The sequence below is a fragment of the Macaca fascicularis genome, chromosome 8, assembly GCF_037993035.2.
Source record: "Macaca fascicularis isolate 582-1 chromosome 8, T2T-MFA8v1.1".
NCBI classification, from domain to species: Eukaryota; Metazoa; Chordata; class Mammalia; order Primates; family Cercopithecidae; genus Macaca; species Macaca fascicularis.
In genome coordinates, this window is record NC_088382.1 from 13,520,042 (window position 1) to 13,542,455 (window position 22,414).

A 22,414-nucleotide genomic window follows, 5' to 3' on the forward strand; every position below is an offset into this window, starting at 1 on the left:
TTTTCCAGATTGTAAATATGTAACAAACGTGTAGGGTCAAAATTTGAAAACCAAAATACGTGAGGCAAACACCCCGCAAATGATCAGTTCCACCCGCTTTGACTTCCCTTGGAGGGACTGTGTGATTTATTATGCGATTGTTTTAAATTCAGTTTTTCATTCATTCCAGTTTCTCAAAGCTAGGTTAAACAATTTCATTTTCTTTTCTTTTTTTTTTTTTTTTTTTTTTTTTTTTTTTTTTTTTGACAGGGCCTCTGTTTCCCGGGCTGGAGCGCAGTGGTGCAATCACGATTGACTGCAGCCTCGACCTCCCAGGCTTAGGCGATCCTCCCACCTCAGCTTCCTGAGTAGCTGGGACTACACGTGCTTGCCACCGTGCGTGGCTAATTTTTTGTATTTCTACAGAGACGAGGTCTCCCGTTGGCCAGGCACAGCCACCTTGGTAAGTGTATGTGTGTGTCCTCATTGCCCTTCTGATCCCGAGCTCCGAGGAATGAGGCTGTCTTGGGAGTGCCGTGGTTCTAGCCTCGTGATGGGTGAGTGACGCCGGCTGATTGAGGTCACCCTGGCGAATGCTGCAGCTGCTCGGGAGCCGGGGCAGGGACGAGAAAGCCGCTGAGGATCCCTCTGTGGACCCCTGAAGGGAGAGGGGTCGAGATGTGAACATGGCAGCTGTTTTCTCCAGAGCCCTGTTTACTGATGGCCAAACAGGGTGAATCCTGAGAAGGTTTGGATTTGGGTCTGAACTGGGCTCGCCTGGCTGTAGAACACAGGAGCTGGTGGCGAACTCAGGAAATGAGGGCGTGAGGTGACTTGACGTGGATGGCTCCGGGTCCCTCCAGCCACTGTCCTGAAGCCGTCGGAGCCTGAGGATGTGTGGGAGTGAGCGTCTCTTTCCTGTCTGGCCAACACCCTCTGTGACCCATGACTCATGGCCCGGCCCTGGGCAGCATTTATGTTTGAGGTCTGTGGATGGCTCCAGTTGTTCAGTAAATTTGGTGATTCTCATTGGGGTGATTGTGCCCCAGGGAATGTTTGCGCCATCCAGGGAGGTTTCTGGTTAGAACTGGGAGAAGGGATGCTCCCAGCACCTGGGACTGGGGACAAGGGACGCTGCAAAAAGTCACTCTAAGCACAGGGCGGGCTCCATAGCAGGAGTCTGGCTCAGGACGTGGCCATGTTGTGCTTCAGAAGCCCTGGGCGGATCTGATGTGGTGAAGTCGTCATCGTCACTCGTGATTTCCTTCTTGCCAGCATTGATGCTTAGCTGACGCCATAGCCCCTCAGAATCTATGCGGCGCTGGTGAGTGGGTCTTTCTGGCAAAACAGAATGAATGAAATACCTCAGAGCAGGTGTTACACATTCTCAGGATATGGCTGCAGGGAGTTTCGGTTGGACTCCTTTCACTCCTTAGTGCTGGCTGGTGCATTACTCTGTCCTGTAAGCTTGATCAGGTCACATCAGAAACAGTAGGTGCGTGCCACGCTGCTGTCAGGTTTCGCGAAGGTGGCGGTGACTACAGCCTTGTGAGTAATTCCTTGTCATAGTGGCCCCACTAAGGACCCAGGGGCCCGGCTGTGTTTGGTCTTGAGAGCTTTATGCTTTTCTGGGCAGGGTCTCTCCCCATCTTGAAGTCTTCCCTCCCCTTTTTTGGAGACTAAAGGAAGGAAAAGAGGAGCGACAGGGAAGAGGGGAGAGAGGATTTGCAGCAATGTGGCCATTCCCACAGATTTCAAGGCAGAGTTAAGGAGCCGAGACACCCCCACCTGCCCTCTTGTGTGCCTCAGGGCCCTCCTGGCCCCAGGTCACCCACACCCTCTGGCTTCCAGCGAGAGCTTCTTGGAGAAGCAGCCAGCTCCCCGCGGCCAGTCTTGGTTAGTCCTGGGCTAGAGTATTCCACAGTAAAGGAGTGACATCACCTGTCTGAAGAGCATAAGGAGCCCCCCACGTGGTGGTGCTGACAGGGCCACATCCTGGGCACCAGGCCAGCCAATATCCCCAGATGAGTGTTTCTGGCTTGGAAGCAGGCTGGCATTTGGATTGAAGTCCTGCAAAAACTGCCATGGCCAGAGCCTGCAAGGCAGAGCCTGTACAGAGCAGCCCAAGAGCTGGGCATGTGCTGGGTCTGGGTGGACGTGGAGTACATGCCATGGGGCACGGGGGCCCCTGCTCACAGCTCACCTCGTGGTCACCCAGCACTGACCCACCCATCTTACCCTGCTACCCACCATGCTGTGAACTCACCTGCCACGGATCTGCACCCACTGTCCGAAGCCCTCGGCCCACACGGGCTCCTGGCCTTGGGATGCTTTGGGTTGCACCAGGGCTGCAGAGCCTGGCTCTCTCACTGTCCAACTCTCCTGGGGAGATGTGGGCCCCGCCTTGCATCCCAACAGTAGCATTTCTGCAGCAGACGTGGGGATATTCACAGTAAGAGGGACACGTCCAAGTCCATAAATAGTTGATTTTGCCACCAAGTGGATGACAAAAACACCTTGCTGTGTGGGGCCGCTTGGAGCTGGGAACAGTGGGCGTGTGGACCTGTCCTGCTGTTACCTTGGTTAACACCCTGAGGTGGAGCCTGAAAAAGCCCGGTGTACACGGGCTCAAGAACCGCTCTCCTTTCTGACACCAGAGCCCATTTCCCAGTGGAACCTCAGAGCAGCAACTCAGGTTCTTGCTCGCCTGTGTGGCTTTGCGTGTGACTTCCAGCCGGAGAGCAGAGATGTGGCATGGGGCTGAGTGTGGCCCACCGGTAATCCAGCTGCTGGCCTCCTTCCCTGCCTGCGCGTGGAGGCTGCCTCTGCACGATGAAGGCAGTCACTTAGTGTGGTCCTTACAGCTGTGTGCCCCATCCCACTGATCGTGGACTGCCTACAGAAAGCTACAGGGACTGGCTTTGCCTTCAAATGTCCTGACTGCCCTGGCCTCGCTTACCCACGATGAGATGCCGAGAGCTGAGCTGTCCCGCTCGTGACTAACTTGCCGCTGCCTGCAAGCTGCTCTGTTGCCGGCCTCACACCCACCCTGCTGTGCTGCCTGCACGCCTCCCCTTTCAAGAGGACCTGGGCTGTGCCCAGGCAGTCCCCTGTGTTGCTAAGGCCTGTCCTGCTCCCACATGGCCTCCAGAGCTCCCCTTGGTCCCCTGACCCACATGAACCGGCTTCCCCTGATGACTCAGGTCCCTGCTGTCCCTTCCTGGACCTCAGTGGAGGCCCTGGGGCTGGCATGTGAGCACCCAGCACCCCCGCTAACTGCTTGGCCCTGCTGCTTCAGGCTTACAAGAGCACGTGCGACATGGCTGAGGCGCAAGGCCACCACCGGGAGCTTTGCATCCCCCTGTGTGTGGTGCCGGCCACGATTAACAACAATGTCCCAGGCACAGAAATAAGCCTGGGCACCGACACTGGCCTGACTGCTGTTGTCCAGGTAAGAGAACCCCGTTTCCTCCCATTGCTTTCTTTATTTTATTTTAGCAATTTGTTTCTTCTGTGCTAAGAATGAGCCAGATTTATTATTACTCTTCCCCCCCCCCCCTTTGTTAGCTTGGCTTTATGTCAGTCACACTGGCCAGAACAGGGTAAATTTTTTAGCTTCTCTGCCTTAGGGAGAACCTGTCTTTATTGATTAAAAGTGAGATGATATATCCAGTCCTTGGGGTTGTGTTTCTATCCCACCTAGACTAGGGGAGTTTTGAGCACCATTTCTCTGGAGCCGGCCTCTCCCGCCTGCGTTGAGTAGCGAGGCTGCAGGGCCAGCTGTGGGAACCTGCAGGAAGGGGTTTGAGTGCCTGGTACGTACGAGCTCTGGGACAGAGCTGTGCCCACTGGGGGCCGCTGCCTGGAACCACAGCCTTCCTGGTGAGATGAGAGGATCTTTAAAGAGCCGAGATCATGCCCTCCTGGGCAGGCAGTTTCACCAACATGTGCTTTGGGAGGAGTGGATTCTGCCGGTCATGGGCGTGGTGCTGACACCCGCATGGTGGCCCCTCCGGTCCCTGATAAGCTGACCCACCTCTATGGTCATGAGCTGGACATGAGGACCTGTGGGAGTTCCACAGGCCTTTGCTGCAGAGAGGGTCCTCACTCGGCTGCAGACAGGACAGTGGCCACCTTGGCATGTGGGGTCATGTCAGTGGATTGGCCGCCGGGTGTCTCCTGGAGAGCAGCCGCTGGCCTTTAGCTTCGATGTTCACGTCTGAACCAGCTCCGGAGTTTGCGGTGGAAACTCCCAGCCCTGTTTGGAGACTCCTTAGTTCAGCTTGGCACAGAACCTCGGAAAACAGCAGTTCTGTTCCGGGTTCTTCCTTCAGAACTGAGTTCCAGTGCAGGGAAGGGAGCGGAGGGGTCGTGAGGTCGGCTGCAGCCTCCTGTGCCTCCCACTCGAGTTGAGGGCCATCTCTCTCCTGGGCTTCTCCCTGTCGCCTTCCCTGGTGCTGTGCTGGCCTCGCAGAGGCTGGCCTTGGCTCGTTCCCTGGACTTTCTTGGGCCCCCGCGCTTGACCCCTGTTCACTGAATGCCATTAGGGTCCAGCTATCGCTGGCTTCGCTCTCCTTTAGCACCTTGTAGATGTCCACATATGCTTCCACCCTCGCACCCGGCACGCAGCGCAGCACTACCCCGGCCAGCGGCTGTGCTTTGCTGCAGGTCCCTTGCTGTAGCAGGGATGGGAGCCCCAACCCCTGCCCCGTCTGGCCACCGACTTCAGCAGAGGCTCGGCTGCCGTGAAGGATACCAGTCATGGGAAAACTGGCCTCCCTGCAGATTCACAGAGCAAGGTGGTTCTCACAGAGAAGTCAGTGGCTTTTTTCTACCTTAACACTGTAGCAAACGCCACCTTATCTTTCACCACCAATTGATATTTCTTAACACCCATGGAGCAAAGTGCTGGTGATGTTTGAACTGTAGCCTGGGGCTCTCGCTCCCATGGGACTCCTTGGGGAATTTCCTAGCAGGATCGTGTGTGTGCCCTTGCAGGGGGTTGTGTCTGCTGGGCACATCCCATTGTGTGGCAAGAATGGCTGAGGTCACAGGCTCTGCCTGACGAGTGCCACTCACAACTGCTGTCCACGCAGGGCCACGCTTGGGATTGGCCGCCTTCTTGTCAGTGCTACTTTGACTAATTGCCTGAGGCACGGCCGGAGTGACTTGCTATTTTTAGAAGCTAATTCAGGCTTCAGATGCCATCTAGGTAATGAGGAGAGTGTTCAGGAAAGCTGTATCTAAGCTCCAGCAACGGCAGACTCTTCCGTCCCAGCTGTCACTGCATTTACACTCAGAGGAGCACACGGTTGGGGGCATGGCTCAGCTGTCAGGGCTCCACTGTTCCACACACCCACAGCTGCAGCCTGGCGGGACCAGAACTCAGACACGTTTGGGCACAAATCAGCCTCTTGGGAGAGCTGCTTTGCCTGCAGAATTCTTTTGCCATTAAGCAGCTGTCATTCTTTGAATGAGTGACAGTAATTCCCCACCTCAGGGTGGGCTGTGGGGGAGATTCAGTTGGAAAAATAACCCATGAGGCTTTGTGCCTCTGGAGGTCCTGATGCCCCACCCACATTTTCCTTCCCATGCCCGGGATGCTCTAAGACAAAGGGCAAATCTGAAAGCCTTACTGCATCTTAAGTCTTAGATCACAATGAGAGAGAGACCCAGTACAGGTGGAAAAGTGAAACCCTCAGAATTCTGCACTGGCCCTTCAAGAAGGCAGTTACAGGTTCTTTGGACCCTTGACGGGTTTCTGTCCTCTGTCCTTCCTAAGCACAAAGACGGGAATTCTTCCCATTGCCTGTTTCTCCCCCCATCTCGGCTTCTACACAATGCAAAGTGGCCCTCTAACTAGAGCCCGTGTTCAGTTTTGAATACATCAACCAATTATTTTGGGAGGAAAAGAATCTTCCAGAGAAACGAAGTATAGGTTGGAATGGTTTAATCAAGCCTGTGTTTATTCAACAAAGTGTGCTTTGAAATTTCATTCGAAGTACTCAAGTGAAAATTTCCCGTGGGTGTTAAACTTTAGTGAACAGACTCTCATGTGGCTCCTAGTCTCAAGCCCACACCCCCACTTCATCCTTTTACTCTTGGGTGAGTCCCACGGAGGCCGGTTAGGGAATCCTGCAGGATCAGCCCTTGACCCAGATGGACGGACGGATGGCTGGATAGACGGACAGCTGGCTGGCTGGCTGGGGAATACTGTGCTTGTGTCATTCAGAGACAAGCATTTCTTGAGCGCCTTCTGTGGGGGGCTCGGCCGGGTCCTGCTGATGGTGCAGTGGTGTAAGCCCAGCCCACAGTTCCTGCCCTCATGGAATGTGCAGCCTAGTGAGGACTGCAAGTCACATAACCACGAGGTAACTGCAGGGAGAGACACCGGGGTGATTTCTATGAAGAGAGGACATGGGGTGCCCCGAGAGCCCCTGACAGAGGGAACTTTGTGGTCCTAGAAACCAGGTGATGTTTTCCTAAGGAAATGGCATTTCCCTCTGGGTCAGAGCTGAGGAAGGTGCCTGTGTGTGTCCCGTGGCCGCTGTGACCCTGACCACACACCTGGGGCTGGAAAATAATCATCACTCTCCCACAGTTCTGGAGGGCGGGAGCCATGGGCTGAGGCCAGAGTGTGTGCTCCAGGAGAGTCCCTCGTGGCCCATTCAGGTGCCCAGAGCCCCGGGCCTTGCACGCCTTGTTCCCTGGCACCGCCTCCTCCCATGTGGGTGTGCAGCATCCTACTCCAGGGCCTCTGCACCCCTCATCTGCCGATGCAGGTGGTGGCACTTAGGGCCCACCTGGGTAGTCCTCAGGATTCACCTTTATCACCGCATGAGGGAACATTCCCAGGTTCCAGGCATTAGGACCGGGATTCCTTTGGGGGCTGCTCTCCCGCCCACCACTGTGCCTGAATGTGATGCACATAGCGGCCAGCATATGCAGAGGCCCCAGGAGGACCTGGGGTGGCTGGAGCTAGAGCGGACCTGGTGTCAGAAGTGGGCGGGGCCAGGGATTCCAGAGAAAGGCTTAACGTGTACTTGAAGTGAGCAAAGGGTTTTGAATGAACCAAGAACTGGATCAGATTTATGCTTTTTATATAGATGGGTCTCCAGTCTGTGTGAACAGATTGGAGGGGGCCAGGGTGGGAGCTGAGGCCCAGGCAGAGGCTTTGCAGAGTGCCAGAAGAGGGCGCTGTAGCCCGGACTGAAGTGTGGGTGGGAAGGCGGCAGATGCATTTCTCTGCTGTTTTTCTCCCTGCTGAGCTTGGGTCCTCGTGGAGGGCGGATGGCAGACATTTCACTCTGGGACCTCATGCCTATGCATCCGAAAGACCCCCAGGCGCCTGGGTGTAAGAACCATCATCTGCCTTGGAGTAGAGTTTCTATAAATGTAACATTCACCGATGGATGGAAGACGGCCACAACTCTAAAATCACGCTTTTCAGAAGAAAATAGAAGAGCACAGCTGTTCCCATGGACAAAGCTGGCAGGTGACAGCCCCGTAACTTCTCAGCTCACACCTAACAGTGTCCGCGTCTGGTGAAAGCTGCTTCAGCAGGGACAGTCGAAGAGCAGCATGGAGTGAGCTGGCTTGTGGGGTCGTCTTTTCAGTCTCCTCCTATGGGGCCTGGGAGAAGGGAGCGGCAGATGGCCAGGTCCCCACCACAGGTCATCGAGGTCACCTCCAGGTGGCTGGTGGGGGGGGGGGGGCATGTTCACATCCACTCCGAGGCACATCCCGGCTGCTGCACACCCTTCACCCCTGTGCGATGCTGGGACCGCATGCTCAGGTGCGGTGTGGGGCCTTGCTGCACTCACTGGTAGGGGAGCTCTGGGATGGTGGGTGCACCCTGGCCCTGGGCTGGAGTGACTGATCTCTTCTCTGACCAGACCTGCGACCGCATCAAGCAGTCCGCCAGCAGAACCAAGCGGCGCGTGTTCATCAAGACCATGGGCGGCTACTGTGGCTACCTGGCCAACATGGGGGGGATCGCGGCCGGAGCCGATGCCGCATACATTTTCGAAGAGCCCTTCGACATTGAGGATCTGCAGGTATGTGACGGGGCTGGCCTCAGGGGACCGTCCCCTTGGGATCCTCTCGGTGCTGCGGAGCAAATCATCGTGTCTAGGGTGGTTTGCTTTTCGAGGGGGCATGCAGACGGAGGTGCTACCGAACACGCCACGCTTGATGCCCTTTGCATCGACCAGGTGCCTCTCCCGAGTGTCAGGTGATGGCGGACGTGCCTGGTTGAGGACACCTTCTAGTCTCTTGTGTGAAACACAAGCTTGTTTTTTTGATGTAGTCTGTTGTGTAATGTTTTCTCCCTTCTGTCACAAACGATTTGAGTGCCTCCACTGACAGTCACCACCCACGTCTGCGACTGGCTCTGGAGCTGGCTGCAGCTTCTTTTAAGTCTTGAGGCCTTTGGTGCTGCATCTGCCTCTAAACTGACACAGACACGGCCGTGGTTTCTTGGCATCTGTGGCTCTTTTAGGGAAGGGTGTCGCCGACCCCGGGGTCTGCCCTTGCTTCGACGGCACAGCAGAATCCAGGCCTGGACCCTGCAGTGTTCAAAGTTGCTAAACTCCATGCAGGAGGACAGGCCTTGGCAGATAAAATGCAACTGAACAATTGTCTTTAGTTAGTTATATAAATAAATATATGTTACATATTGCTCTGTCACCCAGGCTGGAGTGCAGTGGCACGATCTTGGCTCACTGCAACCTCCGACTCCCAGGTTCAAGCCATTCTCCTGCCTCAGCCTCCCGAGTAGTTGGGATTACAGGTGCATGCCACCATGCCCACCTAATTTTTGTATTTTTAATAGAGATGGGGTTTCACCATGTTGGTCAGGCTGGTCTTGAACTCCTGACCTCGTGATCTGCCCACCTTGGCCTTCCAAAGTGCTGGGATTATAGGCGTGAGCCATCGTGCCCGGCACCGTTGTCTTTTAAAAAGTTAGGATATTACTTGTTTCTGAGCCAAATAGATCAAGTAAAAAGGGCCTTGGTGTTGTCACTAATTATGTGACATGTGAATCATGAATTTCTTCACTGTGTCAAAGTGACTACTTGTGGAGTCGTTCACTGCATTGTGATGTTTCTGTCAGCAGTGGGTCCCATAAGATGATAATGGAGCTGCCCCAAACAGGTGTACTGTTTTTTTAATCTTTTATAAAATTTATATATATATATATATATATATATATATATATTTTTTTTTTTTTTTTTTTTTTTTTTTTTGAGACGAAGTCTTGCTCTGTAGCCCAGGCTGGAGTGCAGTGGCCGGATCTCAGCTCACTGCAAGCTCTGCCTCCCGGGTTCACGCCATTCTTCTGCCTCAGCCTCCCGAGTAGCTGGGACTATAGGCGCCCGCCATCTCGCCCGGCTAGTTTTTTGTATTTTTTAGTAGAGATGGGGTTTTGCTCTTTTCTGCTGAGAGCGCCGAGTAGAACATTGTCATGAAAATAAATAAGGAGCAATAGAGCCGTGAATGAGCGCTAGGCCAATCACGGAATTATCGTCTTCAGAGGGACCCTGTTGATTCTGGAAGGCGTTTCTAGTGGCTGCCATGAGGGCTGCTCACCGTGCCCTGCGCTCAGCATTCATCGCTGCAGACGTGCTCTCCCCGCCTGGGGGAGGCTCCCCGAGACCTGAGCCGTGAGAGCTTGCAACCTCCTTGGCCACACTCACCGCCACACTTGGTTGGCACTTCCCGCCCTGCAGGGCCTGGCACACAGTGGGTGCTTAGCATAAGTTTATTGTCTGATTAACAAAATACTCTTTTCCAGTCCAATGTGGAGCACCTGACGGAGAAAATAAAGACCACCATCCATAGGGGCCTTGTGCTCAGGTGAGTGAGAGACCAGGGCTGATCTTACGGTCACTGTCACACCGCGGTTCTTAGGTTCTGGTGACTTTGGGCTGGATGAGTGGTCATTTCTTTGCCGCTGGAGTGCACTACACACTGGGCATATGCAGAAGAGAGTTGTGGTGCGTTGCTCTAAAGACTTTCTTGCATTTAGACAACTAAAACTTTTGCTTTATAGTCTTACTCTATTAGATATCTCGCAATCATTTCTCTAACACCTGATGTTTATGAAGGAAGAAGGAAATACAGTCATCCCTCTTAGCCTCAGGGAATGTGTCCCAAGACTCCAGTGGGTACCTGGACCTGGGGATAGTACCCGCCCCCTGTATACATGAGGGGGTGGGTGCTGATAACCATCTGATAACCAAGGCGGCTACTGAGTGACTCAGGGGCAGGAGGCACAGACAGCATGGAGACTTTAGGGCACAGGGATGATTCACGTTCTGGGTGGGACAGCAAGACAGCACAAGATTTCATGACTCCCTGTTAGCCGGGCTTAGGTGAAATCGACATCCTGGGTCGGTTTGTTGTGTCGCATATGTTGTCACTATACAACAAAATAATCTGGAGTATACGCATACTCCCAGTTAGCTGGGAGACTTTTTTTTTTTTGAGACAGTCTTGCTCTGTTGCCCAGGCTGGAGTGCAGTGGTGCAATCCTGGCTCACTGCAACCTCCACCTTCCAGGTTCAAGAGATTCTCCTGCCTCAGCCTTCCGAGTAGATGGGTGTACAGGCGCCCACTACAACGCCCAACCAATTTTTGTATGTTCAGTAGAGATGGAGTTTCACCACGTTGGCCAGGCTGGTCTCAAACTCCTGACCTCAGGTGATTCGCCCACCTTAGCCTCCCAGCATGCCAGGATTACAGGCGTGATCCCCACCGTGCCCAGCCAAAACATCTAAACTTTTAAGTCATGCCAAACAGCAGCAGCTTTAGGCTTCTTTTGTTGGTGCGGTTTGAGTAATGGGGATTTTAAGGGAACTGTCAGCTTTCATGAAAACAGTGACACCCCCATCACTTGGAAATGCTTATTCAAACTAAACATGGCATCAGGTTAAAAACTGGAGCGTCCTAAGATTTAAAAAGGATTATCAGACATGTAAGATACTTGACACTCACCCTCAAATCAGAATGACCTGGAATAAGCTGCATGCGGGCACACGCATGTTATGAGTTGAGCCTGGGACACAGCGGTCCAGGATTCCTAACTCCCACGCACTCCTCCTTCACCACCTCCTATTCTTTATACTTTTAAACCAGAGCCCGTGAACTTATTTCAGAGAGCTCATGAATCGCCTGAAATGATGAAATAGTAGGCGTCTGTGTGACTTTGTCAAAGAATCCACAACGGTTATCAGATTCTTAAAGCTGTGACCCATCCCCACCCCAGATGAGTTTACGAAATCTTGATTTAAGATTTTAAAATATTGGAGATGGTTAGTTGACTCGTTCCATTTATTAAAACCCTTCTCTTACTGGGCAGGGGGGAACACTTGATACTTTTGCTTAACAGGCTGAGTTCAGGCTACAGGAATCACAGATTTTGTTTTGTTCTGTTCCAGCTATCCCTAAAGACTTAGAAACAAAAACATGAATTCTGTGAAACAGAAATCATCATTTCTATTTCACAGCAAAGTGTTACTGTATAACTGATATTTCATATGACTCTAACCACCAACAGGGTGGGGCACCTTCTCCATTTGATAGAAACTTTGGAACCAAAATCTCTGCCAGAGCTATGGAGTGGATCACTGCAAAACTCAAGGAGGCCCAGGGCAGAGGTAAGGGGTCCGGGGAGGGAGGCCATCTGCCTTGGTGAAAATGCTGTCCTATCGGGGAGAAGTAGGCTGCTGGTTCCTTCTTCAGTTCAGTACCGAGCTGCGTGTGATGTTCTAACTCCTGCTGGTCTCTGAGCATTGCTATTTAACCAATCTTGGATTCCTGGGTGTGCATGACATGTTCTCTTTTATCACTGCTAGATTCAACCTGAAGTTCTTTTGTGCAGGCTTTTTGCTCTGGAAATCCTGAGCATCAGCCCACAGTTTCCCTCACAGTTGAAGTGGGGTCTTCTATTTCTTGGATGTTTGGTAGGACAACCTCCTTGTGACCCCATCCATCAGAACTTCCAGTTTTGAGGAAGATTTGGCTGCTGAATGAATTGTTCGTGTTTGTAGAACTATGCATGTTTTTCCTTAAATCCGTTTTGTAACTTACATATTCTAACAATCTTTAGATAAGCTGAAAAGTTTTAGAAAACATGACACATTACTCTTGTTAATGGTTCCAACGTGGCTGGTCCCTACTCATTCCTGAGTGGTTATTTGTGCCAGCATCTTTCTCACCCCCACCCCCCTCAGCTTTCTTCAGTCATACCAGACGTGTGCTTTTATTAGGGCAAACCATTATCACTGCCAATGTCCGAGTTAGAAGAATGACAGTCTACAAAAAACAGTGATGTGAATAGTTTCAATCGGTTTGTCTTTTTGAAGAACTGACTGATTCTTTCTACATCCATTTTCTCTTGCTAATTTAGCTACGGATGCTTCTCGTGCCTCAGTGTGTGTATATGTGAGCATCAATTTCTTATTAGTGTTTTGCCATAATTTAAGGTAATTTCCTTATTCCACTATTTAGTGAAAAATTCTCTCCACTGAGAGAAAAAACAAAAGCTGCTTTCCAGGAAGCCATCAGGGTGATCCCACAAGAGCAGAGCTGTGCAAGCCCAGGCCGGGCGCTGGCCACACTGCACAGCTGTTCTCAGCCTCCCCCAGGCTTCCAGGCCAGGTTCAGCACAGTGCCCAGGAATCTCACCCCGTGATTCTGCTCCCCCAGCTGCCCATGGGACAGGGCAGTGTTAATCTGTTTTTAAACCTTTTATAGGAAAAACATTGACCACCGATGATCCCGTTTGTGTGCTGGGAATCAGCAAAAGAAATGTTATTTTTCAACCTGTGGCAGAGCTGAAGAACCAAATGGATTTTGAGTAAGTCGGGGTCTTATTGCCTTAGCAAACCCAGCCAATGTGAGTACAGGACAGGGGAATGGCCATTGCTGTTGCGTTCGGCAACTCATTCAGGGGTTTGAGGAACTAGCTTTTCTGAAGCTCAGTTAAAAAATACTAGGTCTTGGCCAGGCACGGTGGCTCATGCCTAAGATCCCAGCACTTTGGGAGGCCTAGGTGGGTGGATCACTAGGTCAAGAGATTGAGACCAGCCTGGCCCACATGGTGAAACCCCGTCTCTACTAAAAATACAAAAAGTAGCCTGGCGTGGTGGCGCACACCTGGAGTCCCAGCTACTCAGGAAGCTGAGGCAGGAGAAACCGCTTGAACCTGGGAGGCAGAGGTTGCAGTGAGCTGAGATTGCACCACTGCTCTACAGCCTGGTGACAGAGCAACAAACTACCACTAGGTCTTTGGGAAGAATTTTTAGAAATATAAAAACAATGGTTTTGTTTGATCTTGAAATTGGCTTTATCATCTAGTTGATTCAGCCGACCCTACAACCCCCGTGTTTCTGGCAAGACCACTTGCTGTGCTGGCCGTGGCATCTCCCAGCCTCACTGCTGTCCCCCCTTCCCTCCACAGGCACAGGATTCCCAAAGAACGGTGGTGGCTCAAGCTGCGGCCCCTCATGAAGATCCTGGCCAAGTACAAGGCCAGCTACAACGTGTGAGACTCAGGCCAGCTACAGCACGTGCAGCCCTGGAGCCTCTAATCCAGTCCCACCTGCACGTGCCTGCAACCTGGACTCACCGTGGACCATCTGTTTTTGTAATACTTAAGTTATTGATCAGCACTTTATGCAGGTATTGACATTAAAACCTAATCAGTGAGCACCTGTCACCGCCCATGTGCCCCACCAGCTCCAGTGTGTGCTGTCTGTGGACTGTCTCGTGCTTTCAGATGTGCGTATTAAACATTTGCCTACAACTCCAAGTAGGGTGGCTACTAAGGGTTTTCTCAGCAGTTTTGTGGGCAAAGATTATCAAAATATTTTTATAGGGATCACTGAACTATGCGCAAGTCATAAAAGGAGAACAAAGCTAGTAGTTTACACAGGACAAGGGGAATGCCATGTTTACTTACTGTTACATATTTGTCACGTGTCAGTTTCCATCCAGAGCAGCAGGCCAGGACCCTGGGCCTGGACCCCAGGCTCCTGCTCTCCTTAGAAAGTAAAAGAGAACACATGAATCTTATCTACTCAGCCTCTTGATTGCAATCCTAGCTGCATGTTAAAACCACCACGGTGGGGGTTTGAAAAATCTGATAGCCAGCTTCTCGTCCAGTCCAAGCCACGGTCCTCACTGGGCCCTAATTTGGAACTCTCCAATGACTCTTGCCAGAGTAGACATGGGTGCTGGGGTGACAGCCCTGCCACCCTCGTGGGCCCCCCTCCTGTAGGGACAGTGTTTCTGCCTCAGTTCTAGACTGCAAGAGACCACAGCTGTACCTCAGAAACGTGGGCGGAGAGCTGTATGGAGGGAGAGGAGACACCAAAAACCAGCTGTTTGGGAAATCGGAGTCCAACGGCCAAGAGCTGGCGTGGAGGCTTTCCTTTCTGGCTCTGTAAAGACGAAGCGAGCACTTACTCACCCCAGCCCCTCTGCTTCTCAGGGACTGCTTCCATTCAGCCGCCCTGTTGAACTTCCGTCTGTTAGGAGGATGCTCCCACAGGGCCTCGGTGTGATCAGTTTCATGAATCAGCACAGGCGGAGGTAGGACACCTTTGTGTGCCTTTTCATTCTACTTCTGCTTTTTAATAAAGGCCCTAAATGCTACTTAAAATAATGACTCAAGCAGAGGTTAAGTCAGAGTTGCCCTTTTAGATTCTTAAATATTCTAGAACTAATGAGGTAAAACTAGCCTTTGTCAGTAGAAAGTAAATTATATGTGGTGCATCTTTGGCACTTTGTGCATAACTATTTCAATGAATGTCTTCCTTGTTGCTCTTAAGACTGACTTGCCAGTCAGTGGCAAAACCTTAAGAATGACATAATGTTCTTGGAAAAAGCAGTAGCATTTCTGACTTTTCATATTCAGCTCTAGAGGCCGATTTTCTCAGGGGCTCCTGCACAGTCGGGCGTGCCAGGGCCACTCATCTGATGATCCAGGATGGGTCCTTGGCGATTTTGGGGTTCTCGGGTCCGAGTATGGCCAGGCCGTGCATGCTCTTCCCAGTGCCGAGAACCCGAGGGGAAGGCAGGCGAGGTCAGCGAGGACTGGCTTCTGCGTCAGTGCCGTTAAGGCCTCCATTCCCAGACACCGTCTCCCCCGCTCCTCACTCACCTATAGCTGACAGTGAAGAGCTGCTCCCTGTGGGCCTGCTTCATCTCATCTGAGAGGCCGTACAAGAAGAGGTCCATTCCTAGAAGACAAACTACAGGCACAGTGGGCTGTGCATTTGTGTCCCGGAGTGAGGCACCCCCTGCGAGGTGGGGAGTAATAGCCACCCCCCTCCCCCCGCCTTGGCTATTAGGAGCCATGGTGGACTCACAGCCTGTTTAGGATATTGTGAGTAGTATCATCTGCCCCTCTGGAAATAATGAACTGAATGGGAAACATCCAGGCCCCGAGACCCACTCAGGAGCAGAAAACGGGGAAGGAGCCTTGAACAGACCCTCGGGAGGGCAGTCAGCAGGAGCCATGGAGGCCACCAGGAGGGAGGAAGGAAGGCAGGAAGGGAGGCCAGAGGTGACGTGGTGGGGAGAGGAGACGTGGCCAGAGGCAACGTGGCCAGGGAAGGAGATACGGCTGGAAGGAAGTGACAAGAGGGGTCTCCAGGCCTCAGACTGTGCCTGATGTATGGATGACATTTTAACTAAGATGTTATATCTAAAGTAGCAATTTAGAACCATTGTGTACATTTAAAGCACGGTACAAATATAGCACATTTCCCAAACCAAAGAACAGTGCGTTGAAGGAAGAAATAGCAGCTCACCAATAAAATAAAAGTGAGTCAAGAAAAAATTCATTTAAGATCAGAAATAGATCCTACAGCTCTTCTAGTCCAATCCCCACCCTAACATGAATGGGGGGAAAAGGGAAGTAGATTCTAGTCAGTCAGAATTAAAGGCAAAACTGATCCACTTTACTTTCTACTTGACAGAAAACAAGAAGCTCATCAAGGAAATCCCTACGAACAGTAGCTTTAGGAGTCCCCAAAATGCAAAATTCACCTTCAAATTAAATCAACTGCTAAGTGTGTATAAAGTTATTGTTTTCATTATTGCCTTCCTCATTCCCAGGGGCTTTTTTAGAGCTTGTTTCCCCCTAATTGCCTCCAACACACCCAGGAAATTTAAACCTCACAAGTAAACCGTGTCTCGATTAACACACAGCGTCCTTTAGGAGCAGACAGTCCATTGCTCTAAGACGTTCTTGTCACCTAAGCACTGAGTACAGCCTGAGAACGCACAACATGCACACACACGAACTCGGACAAACAGGTGAGATGTGGCACATGAGGAAGACGAGAAAAATGAACTTCACTGACACCCCAGATCCATGAAGAAGTGACACACGCAGCCTGCTCGGGTGCCAGTGACTCCTCGAAAACAGCCAAGGGCAGCATTTGGAGAAGCAGCACCGCAGGCCAGGAGGGTCTGGGGGCTTCAGAGGGGAGGGGTGCCCCCGACCAGGTGCTGGGGGCTTCAGGAGGGAAGGGCGCCCCAATCAGGTGCCGGGGCTTCAGACGGGAAGGCGCCCTGACCAGGTCCTGGGGGTGGCAGGACAAGCCCTGGGTCCCCTCGTCACTTTTCACTCCCTACCCCCGAATCTCGCCCTGAAGTTGCAGCAAGTCCAGGTATTCATTTACCCATAAAATTAAGTATCTGTGAGTAACACAAGTCACTAATCCACAGATATCTGAGTCCACAGATATCTCCCAGAGATGCCACCATCCATTCTGGTAGAAGAGCAGCCCAGGGGCCCACACTGCTAGGAAGGGAGACTGTCTTCAGCCTGACGCTGCAGAATTCTCAACACAAAGTCTACCTTCTGGAACCATGCATCTCCTACAGAAGCAACTAGCGGCATACAGGGTTTTTAAAAATCTGTTTTTTCTTAAGACAGTCTCACTCTGTCACCCAGGCTGGAGTGCAGTGGCACAATCTCAGCTCGTTGCAACCTCTGCCTCTGGAGTTCAAGTGATTCTCCTGCCTCGGCCTCCCGAGTAGCTGGGATTACAGGCGCCTGTCACCAGGTCCGGCTCACTTTTTGTATTTTCAGTAGAGACAGGATTTCACCCTGTTGGCCAGGCTGGTCTCGAATGCCTGACCTCATGTGATCCACATGCCTCGACCTCCCAAACTGCTGGGAATACAGGCAAGAGCCACGGTGCTTGGCCCATATAGCTGTTTAAATTTGACTAAAACTAAATGCAATTAGAAGTTCAGTTTCTCATTTGCACTTCAAGCATTCAGTTACCCACAGGCGGCCACGGACCAGAGGCTGGTAGAGATGTCACACTCCACACTGCAGAAGGATCTACGGACGAAGTGGCTCTAAGATCATCTCGGCATCTTTATATCGAAGCTACTGAAGTTTTACTCTGCTTATTATAGACATCAGCATTCTCTCATTTAAAAATGTCAGTGCTATTGCAATGATCAGATCAGTGACTTCCCAGCACCTCTTCTCTTCCTGTACAGATAACTGCAGAGCATCTGCACTCTGCCTCCACACTAAGGGACAGCAGAAGCCTCCGTGTAAAATCGGGGAGAAAAAAAAATGAATCCCTAGTCCCTCTCTCCCTACAATTTTGTGAAGCGTCTCTTAATATTCAGAATAACAGCCGGAGTTACAATAAACAAACATCCCTTGACCAGGAAGCAACAGGGAAGCAAGAAAAGGAAGATGCGAGGACCCTCCATTCCCTCTGGGACCCCAGGCCCAGCCAGGACTGAGAAGGGCAGCACAGCCCGGCAGACCTGCACACCTGATGCAAACCGTGCACATGGCTTCCCTGGGACTCGGTCCCCCACTCTGCCCTCACTGGCCGCTGTGGCTCTGGTAGAGGGAGCTCCCTGAACCCCAACACCCACAGTCAGTTTCCTCCTTGCAGGTCTCAGCTCTGCTGTGACTGCCTCAAGTGCCTCCCTGATGCTTCTCATCATCCGGGTACGGTGCCCCCTCTATCCCATAGCCCTTGCTACCACCCACCCCACCACGAAGCCTGGCACACAGCAGGTGCCTGAGATGCCCCAATGGGCGGGCATGCCAGGGTAGGGCTTGGAGTTCCAAGGGCCATGTCCCGCATACCACCACAAGCACCGCGGAGGCTGTGGAAGGGGTCCAGGCTTCAGGCCTGCACTCAGCTTCTCCCGCCTCCGAGGCCAAGAACCTAGCAAGGGAATGCAGCCGGAAGCAGGATTCCAAACCCCCTTCTTGTTCCTCAAGAGGAAAGGGGCCTCAGGGCAAAACCCCACAAGTGCCTTCCTCCTGCCATGCTGCCTGTCATAGCACCGACACTGTCACAGCAGGGAAACCACTCCTGTGAGGAGAAAACCAAGTACCACAGGAGCCACGTCCACTGGCAGCGTCTGCTGAGCCCAATTAGTGACAACAGCAGCCGGGCCCCCACGCAGCATGCACCGACTCTGACCCGCCTCGCACACCACAAGGTCCTGAAGCTCAGCTTCGACTCATCAGGGGCCTCTTCCAGGAGAGCTCGGCATGTCTACCTTCCCTGGGCTCACAGAAAGCTGAGGGACTCAGCCCCGAGTGTGAACAGAGTCAAGCTCCCACTAGCTGTGCAGACCTCCTTCCCAGCCCTGGCCTGGGAAGGGGCCAAGCAGAAACAGCCATCTTTTGCCCGCACAGGTACAGAATTCAGCCAGCTCTCTCAATGGAGTCATGACAGGTCAACTCCAGGCTCCTCAGGGCTCTGGGGTTCACCTCGGGCCACTGCACCTTTGAAATGTGGCTGCAGACTCCTCTAGGCTGCTCGGTGTCACAGCCCATTTCATTCAGACACTGCAGGCCCCAACCCGTGGTGTCACTACCCAGGACACCCCTGCCGGCATCCTCCGAGATGCTGCTGCAGCTGCTGTGATCTGAGAACAGCCACGTGCAGGCATCAAAGGGAGGGCTTCTCAAGTCTCCGAGAGCAGTGGCTACAGCTTCGGAAGACGTTGCACTGAATCCTCGGTGAGCCTGGCTCGGTCTGCAATCTAAGCCGGGTTGCTGGGGAGATGCACTCTGTTGTAACTGATGGAGGCTGTTGGTGGCAGCTCTACCAAGACCAAGGATGGCAACTAATCTGAGATTTACAATCCATACTTTCTATCTGATGTTTACAAGGAAAGCATCGTGCAAGTTCCAGTAGCAAGAAATTTTCTATAATCTATCACATCAGGATACAGCAGAAATGTAAGTTAATAGGGTCTATGCAGAAGAAGAGATGGGTCTATTTCAGGAAAAGTGCTTGCTGGCTTTTTTAGAAACAGAGTGAAGTCCCTGCCAAGTACAAGGTTGTTTATACTTTTGCTTTGGAAACAGAGGGAAAGTTCTTCCTTATTATTCAAATACATTAACTACATTTAAGTGTTCTGGTAGACTAAGTATTCAATATTCAAAAATAAGTAATTGTTTGGTCTATTTCATTCCTTAAATGTAGCTTTCAAAAACTGAAACACCTGGCCGGGTACGGTGGCTCGCGCCTGTAATCCCAGCACTTTGGGAGGCCGAGGAGGGCAGAACACGAGGTCAGGAGATTGAGACCATCCTGGCCAACATGGTGAAACCCCGTCTCTACTAAAAGCACAAAAAATTAGCTCGGCATAGTGGCGGGCACCTGTAGTCCCAGCTACTCAGGAGGCTGAGGCAGGAGAGTGGAATGAACCCTGGAGGCGGAGGTTACATTGAGCGGAGACAGCACGACTGCATTCCAGCCTGGGTGACAGAGCAACACTCCCGTCTCAAAAAAAAAAAAAAAAAAAAAAGTGACAAACACCCCATGTCTGCCCTGGCTCCCACCATCTTCATGGAGTGGACAGAGCTTGGGAAAAGCTCACTGTGGAGGCCCAGAAGGCCGGGCCAGGCCTTTGCTCAGCAGATGAGAGGGTCAGCCACCCTAGGGAAGAAGCCCATATTTGCTTTGTTACTGACAATATCCACATAAGTTTCTATTTTGCCTCCCACACAGACCTGGGATCCATATTTGAGCAAGCGGCTCATGCCAATACACCCTCCATGCCATCGTTTTCCTGACCTCCCCAAGAAGAGCTAGGCCAGGCAGCGTCCCCACACAGGCGCTGGGGCCCAGGAAGAGTCGGGTCCTGCCCCCTTCTCCCTCGTCCCTGCACTTGGCTTGCTGTGGAAGCCCAGCAGTGCTGGCTGAACCCACGTTCACCTGGGGCATTCAGGAGAAGCCTCTGCAGAAATCAGCTGGGAAGCAGGGCTGTGTGTGCTGGCAGGTCACTTGAATGGATTTGTGCAACTGAGTTTTCAACACAGGTGCTGCCAACCAAGTCCCTCAAGCCCTTCGTGAGCCTAGAGGCACAGAGCCATTTGCTGCACTCTATCTCTAACCACCCTGCACAGAAGCCCAGTTTATCCAAAGGACCATAAAATTGTGCGTGGAAACACTTGAAGTTTGGCATAATGAATTAAAAGTGAAGTCACCACATCTATTTTCCATTAATCCATGTATTCAAACAAGTGTCTCTTGAGTATGTGCATTGAATACTGTGGAATTAGGATTTAGTCCATGCCCTCAAGAAATATACATCACAGAAGGAAAGGTATAGCTTGTAACTGTAACGGTGGTGAACAGGCAAGAAATAAACATCATAGAAGAAAAGGTACAGCTTGTAACTGTAACAGTGGTGAACAGGACAGAATTTCACAGGCTCATCAGGAACCACCAAGGAGGAAGCGATGATTCATTTCCATCTGCAGTAGATAAATGTTTCCTGGACAAAGTAACTTTTCTACAGTGATATCTGCTCCTTATTGTTTAGATCTTGCTTGATAGGGTATTAAAATTACCACTTTCTATGTGCTGCTTATATAAAATACATCATTGTCAAGGGAGGTTATAAGTTATAAAATAACTTAAATACTTCACACATAAGCCTGGGCTGTAAATGGTGGAAGGGAGTGGGATGATGTGTTCCCGTATTCTTGAGACACAGAAGGGGCAAGACCCTGGTTCCCTTCTCCTCCCCACTGCCCTGTTCCCAGATAAGGGGCAGAGGCAAGGCCGCCGTGCAGCCCTAGAGCTGGCTCCAGGGCCAGGACACCACGCCCAGCCTCTCTGCGCCCCATGCGAGAAATACAGTCTGGGGGGCAATCACCGAGTTACCTGGCGGTGGGGAGAGTCCTTCATCAAAACCTGTGCTTCCAGGAGCCAGGACAAAGCAGGAGCCCCCAGGAAAAGTGTTCCAGGTGCTCCTGAAACCTGGGCACAGGGTCACAGCCTGGCAGGAAGCACTAGCGATGCAGGTCTGCCCAAGACTGGGAGGATGGCCAGACGCTTGAAGGCCAGACTGTCCTGCAGGAGATGACCACTTCTCTCTCCAGTTCGTTAGAGTCAGAGTCTGGGCTTCAATTTTGTATCTGGAGTCTCACAGTACAGAAATATCACAAAGGGATTAGACTTCGTATACTTACCCCAATGTTTGTTCAGTTAAAAAAAATCGTGTTTCTTGTGACTAATTCTAAATCCAACAAAGAAAAATAATTAAGTGTAAAAACACATGCCTACAAAATGTCAACCACAATCTCTTTACCCATAGAGATCCAAAATTTAGTTTACGTTTTCTTCAGTATTGTCTGATTTCTTTTTTTTTTTTTTTAAGCCATTACTGAGGTGTCTCCTCACTGCCCCATGAGGAGGTTCATGGGCTCTTCAGGGCTCTTTGCTGTTTTATCGTTTCTTAGGTTTAAGGACAGGATCATTTTCCTACACTTCTTTGCTTCCTTGATCACCAATTTTTCACAAGGACGCCATTGTGCATCGGAAAACCTAGCAAGTGAACTTCATTAAAAGTGAAAACAATAAGGACATGTTGGCTGCTATGACAGCATCCTCAGTCACCGAATCTCCCTGGGGGACCACGCCCCAATCTCCTTGTAACCCCAGCATGCAGGTATCACTGTGGCTGACAGGACTGGCCCACCCTGGGGGAGGCATGAAAGCAAAGAGAAGGCAGGCGACTCATATTTAGGAAACTCGGGTGATCCTCTTGAGTCATGTTTCTCAGGGTGTCAGGGGACCAGCCACATACGGGGAACCTCCTGGCCTGGCAGGTGGCAGATTCCTGGAACCCGCTTCAGACAGGTTAATCAGAGAATCTAAAGGCGGGCGAACTCTGAAAAGTATCTGTAAAGGAAGGACTCAAGCTCTGCTGTGAGCCCACTACACGTGGGGTCACACAGGACGCAGCTCCCAAAAAGCCACCCAGCGTCCAGTCTCCATTCCACCCTCATGGGAGGAATACCCGTCAAGTCATAGAACACGGGCTTCAGTGAACGCCTTCCCGCGCCACCTCCACTGTCGCCCAGCCCTGCATGAGTAGCCGCTGAGTAGGGGACACAAGCCTTTGCTCC

General features: G+C 51.7%; 2 protein-coding genes across 8 annotated transcripts in view; both read left to right on the top strand.

Moving 5' to 3' along the window:
• Positions 1–16,072, top strand: part of LOC135964631 (ATP-dependent 6-phosphofructokinase, platelet type-like) — a 67,476-nt gene extending 51,404 nt beyond the window's left edge. For 2 of the 7 annotated variants that reach the window (XM_073999961.1, XM_073999960.1), the window contains exons 2-6: positions 250–3,430; positions 7,875–8,036; positions 11,540–11,639; positions 12,739–12,841; positions 13,445–16,072. In XM_073999961.1, the coding sequence (XP_073856062.1) occupies positions 3,299–3,430; positions 7,875–8,036; positions 11,540–11,639; positions 12,739–12,841; positions 13,445–13,532 (585 nt within the window). In that variant the 5' untranslated portion in view covers positions 250–3,298 and the 3' untranslated portion in view covers positions 13,533–16,072. Of the gene's footprint in view, positions 1–249; positions 3,431–7,239; positions 7,475–7,874; positions 8,037–9,775; positions 9,838–11,539; positions 11,640–12,738; positions 12,842–13,444 lie in introns of those variants that run through there. The other 5 variants (XR_012416900.1, XR_012416899.1, XR_012416901.1 and 2 more) reach the window with 5 other exon arrangements.
• LOC135964491 (SH3 domain and tetratricopeptide repeat-containing protein 1-like) overlaps positions 1–22,414 on the top strand; it is a 412,105-nt gene that overhangs the window by 171,944 nt on the left and 217,747 nt on the right. The gene's annotated exons all lie outside the window — the stretch shown is intronic.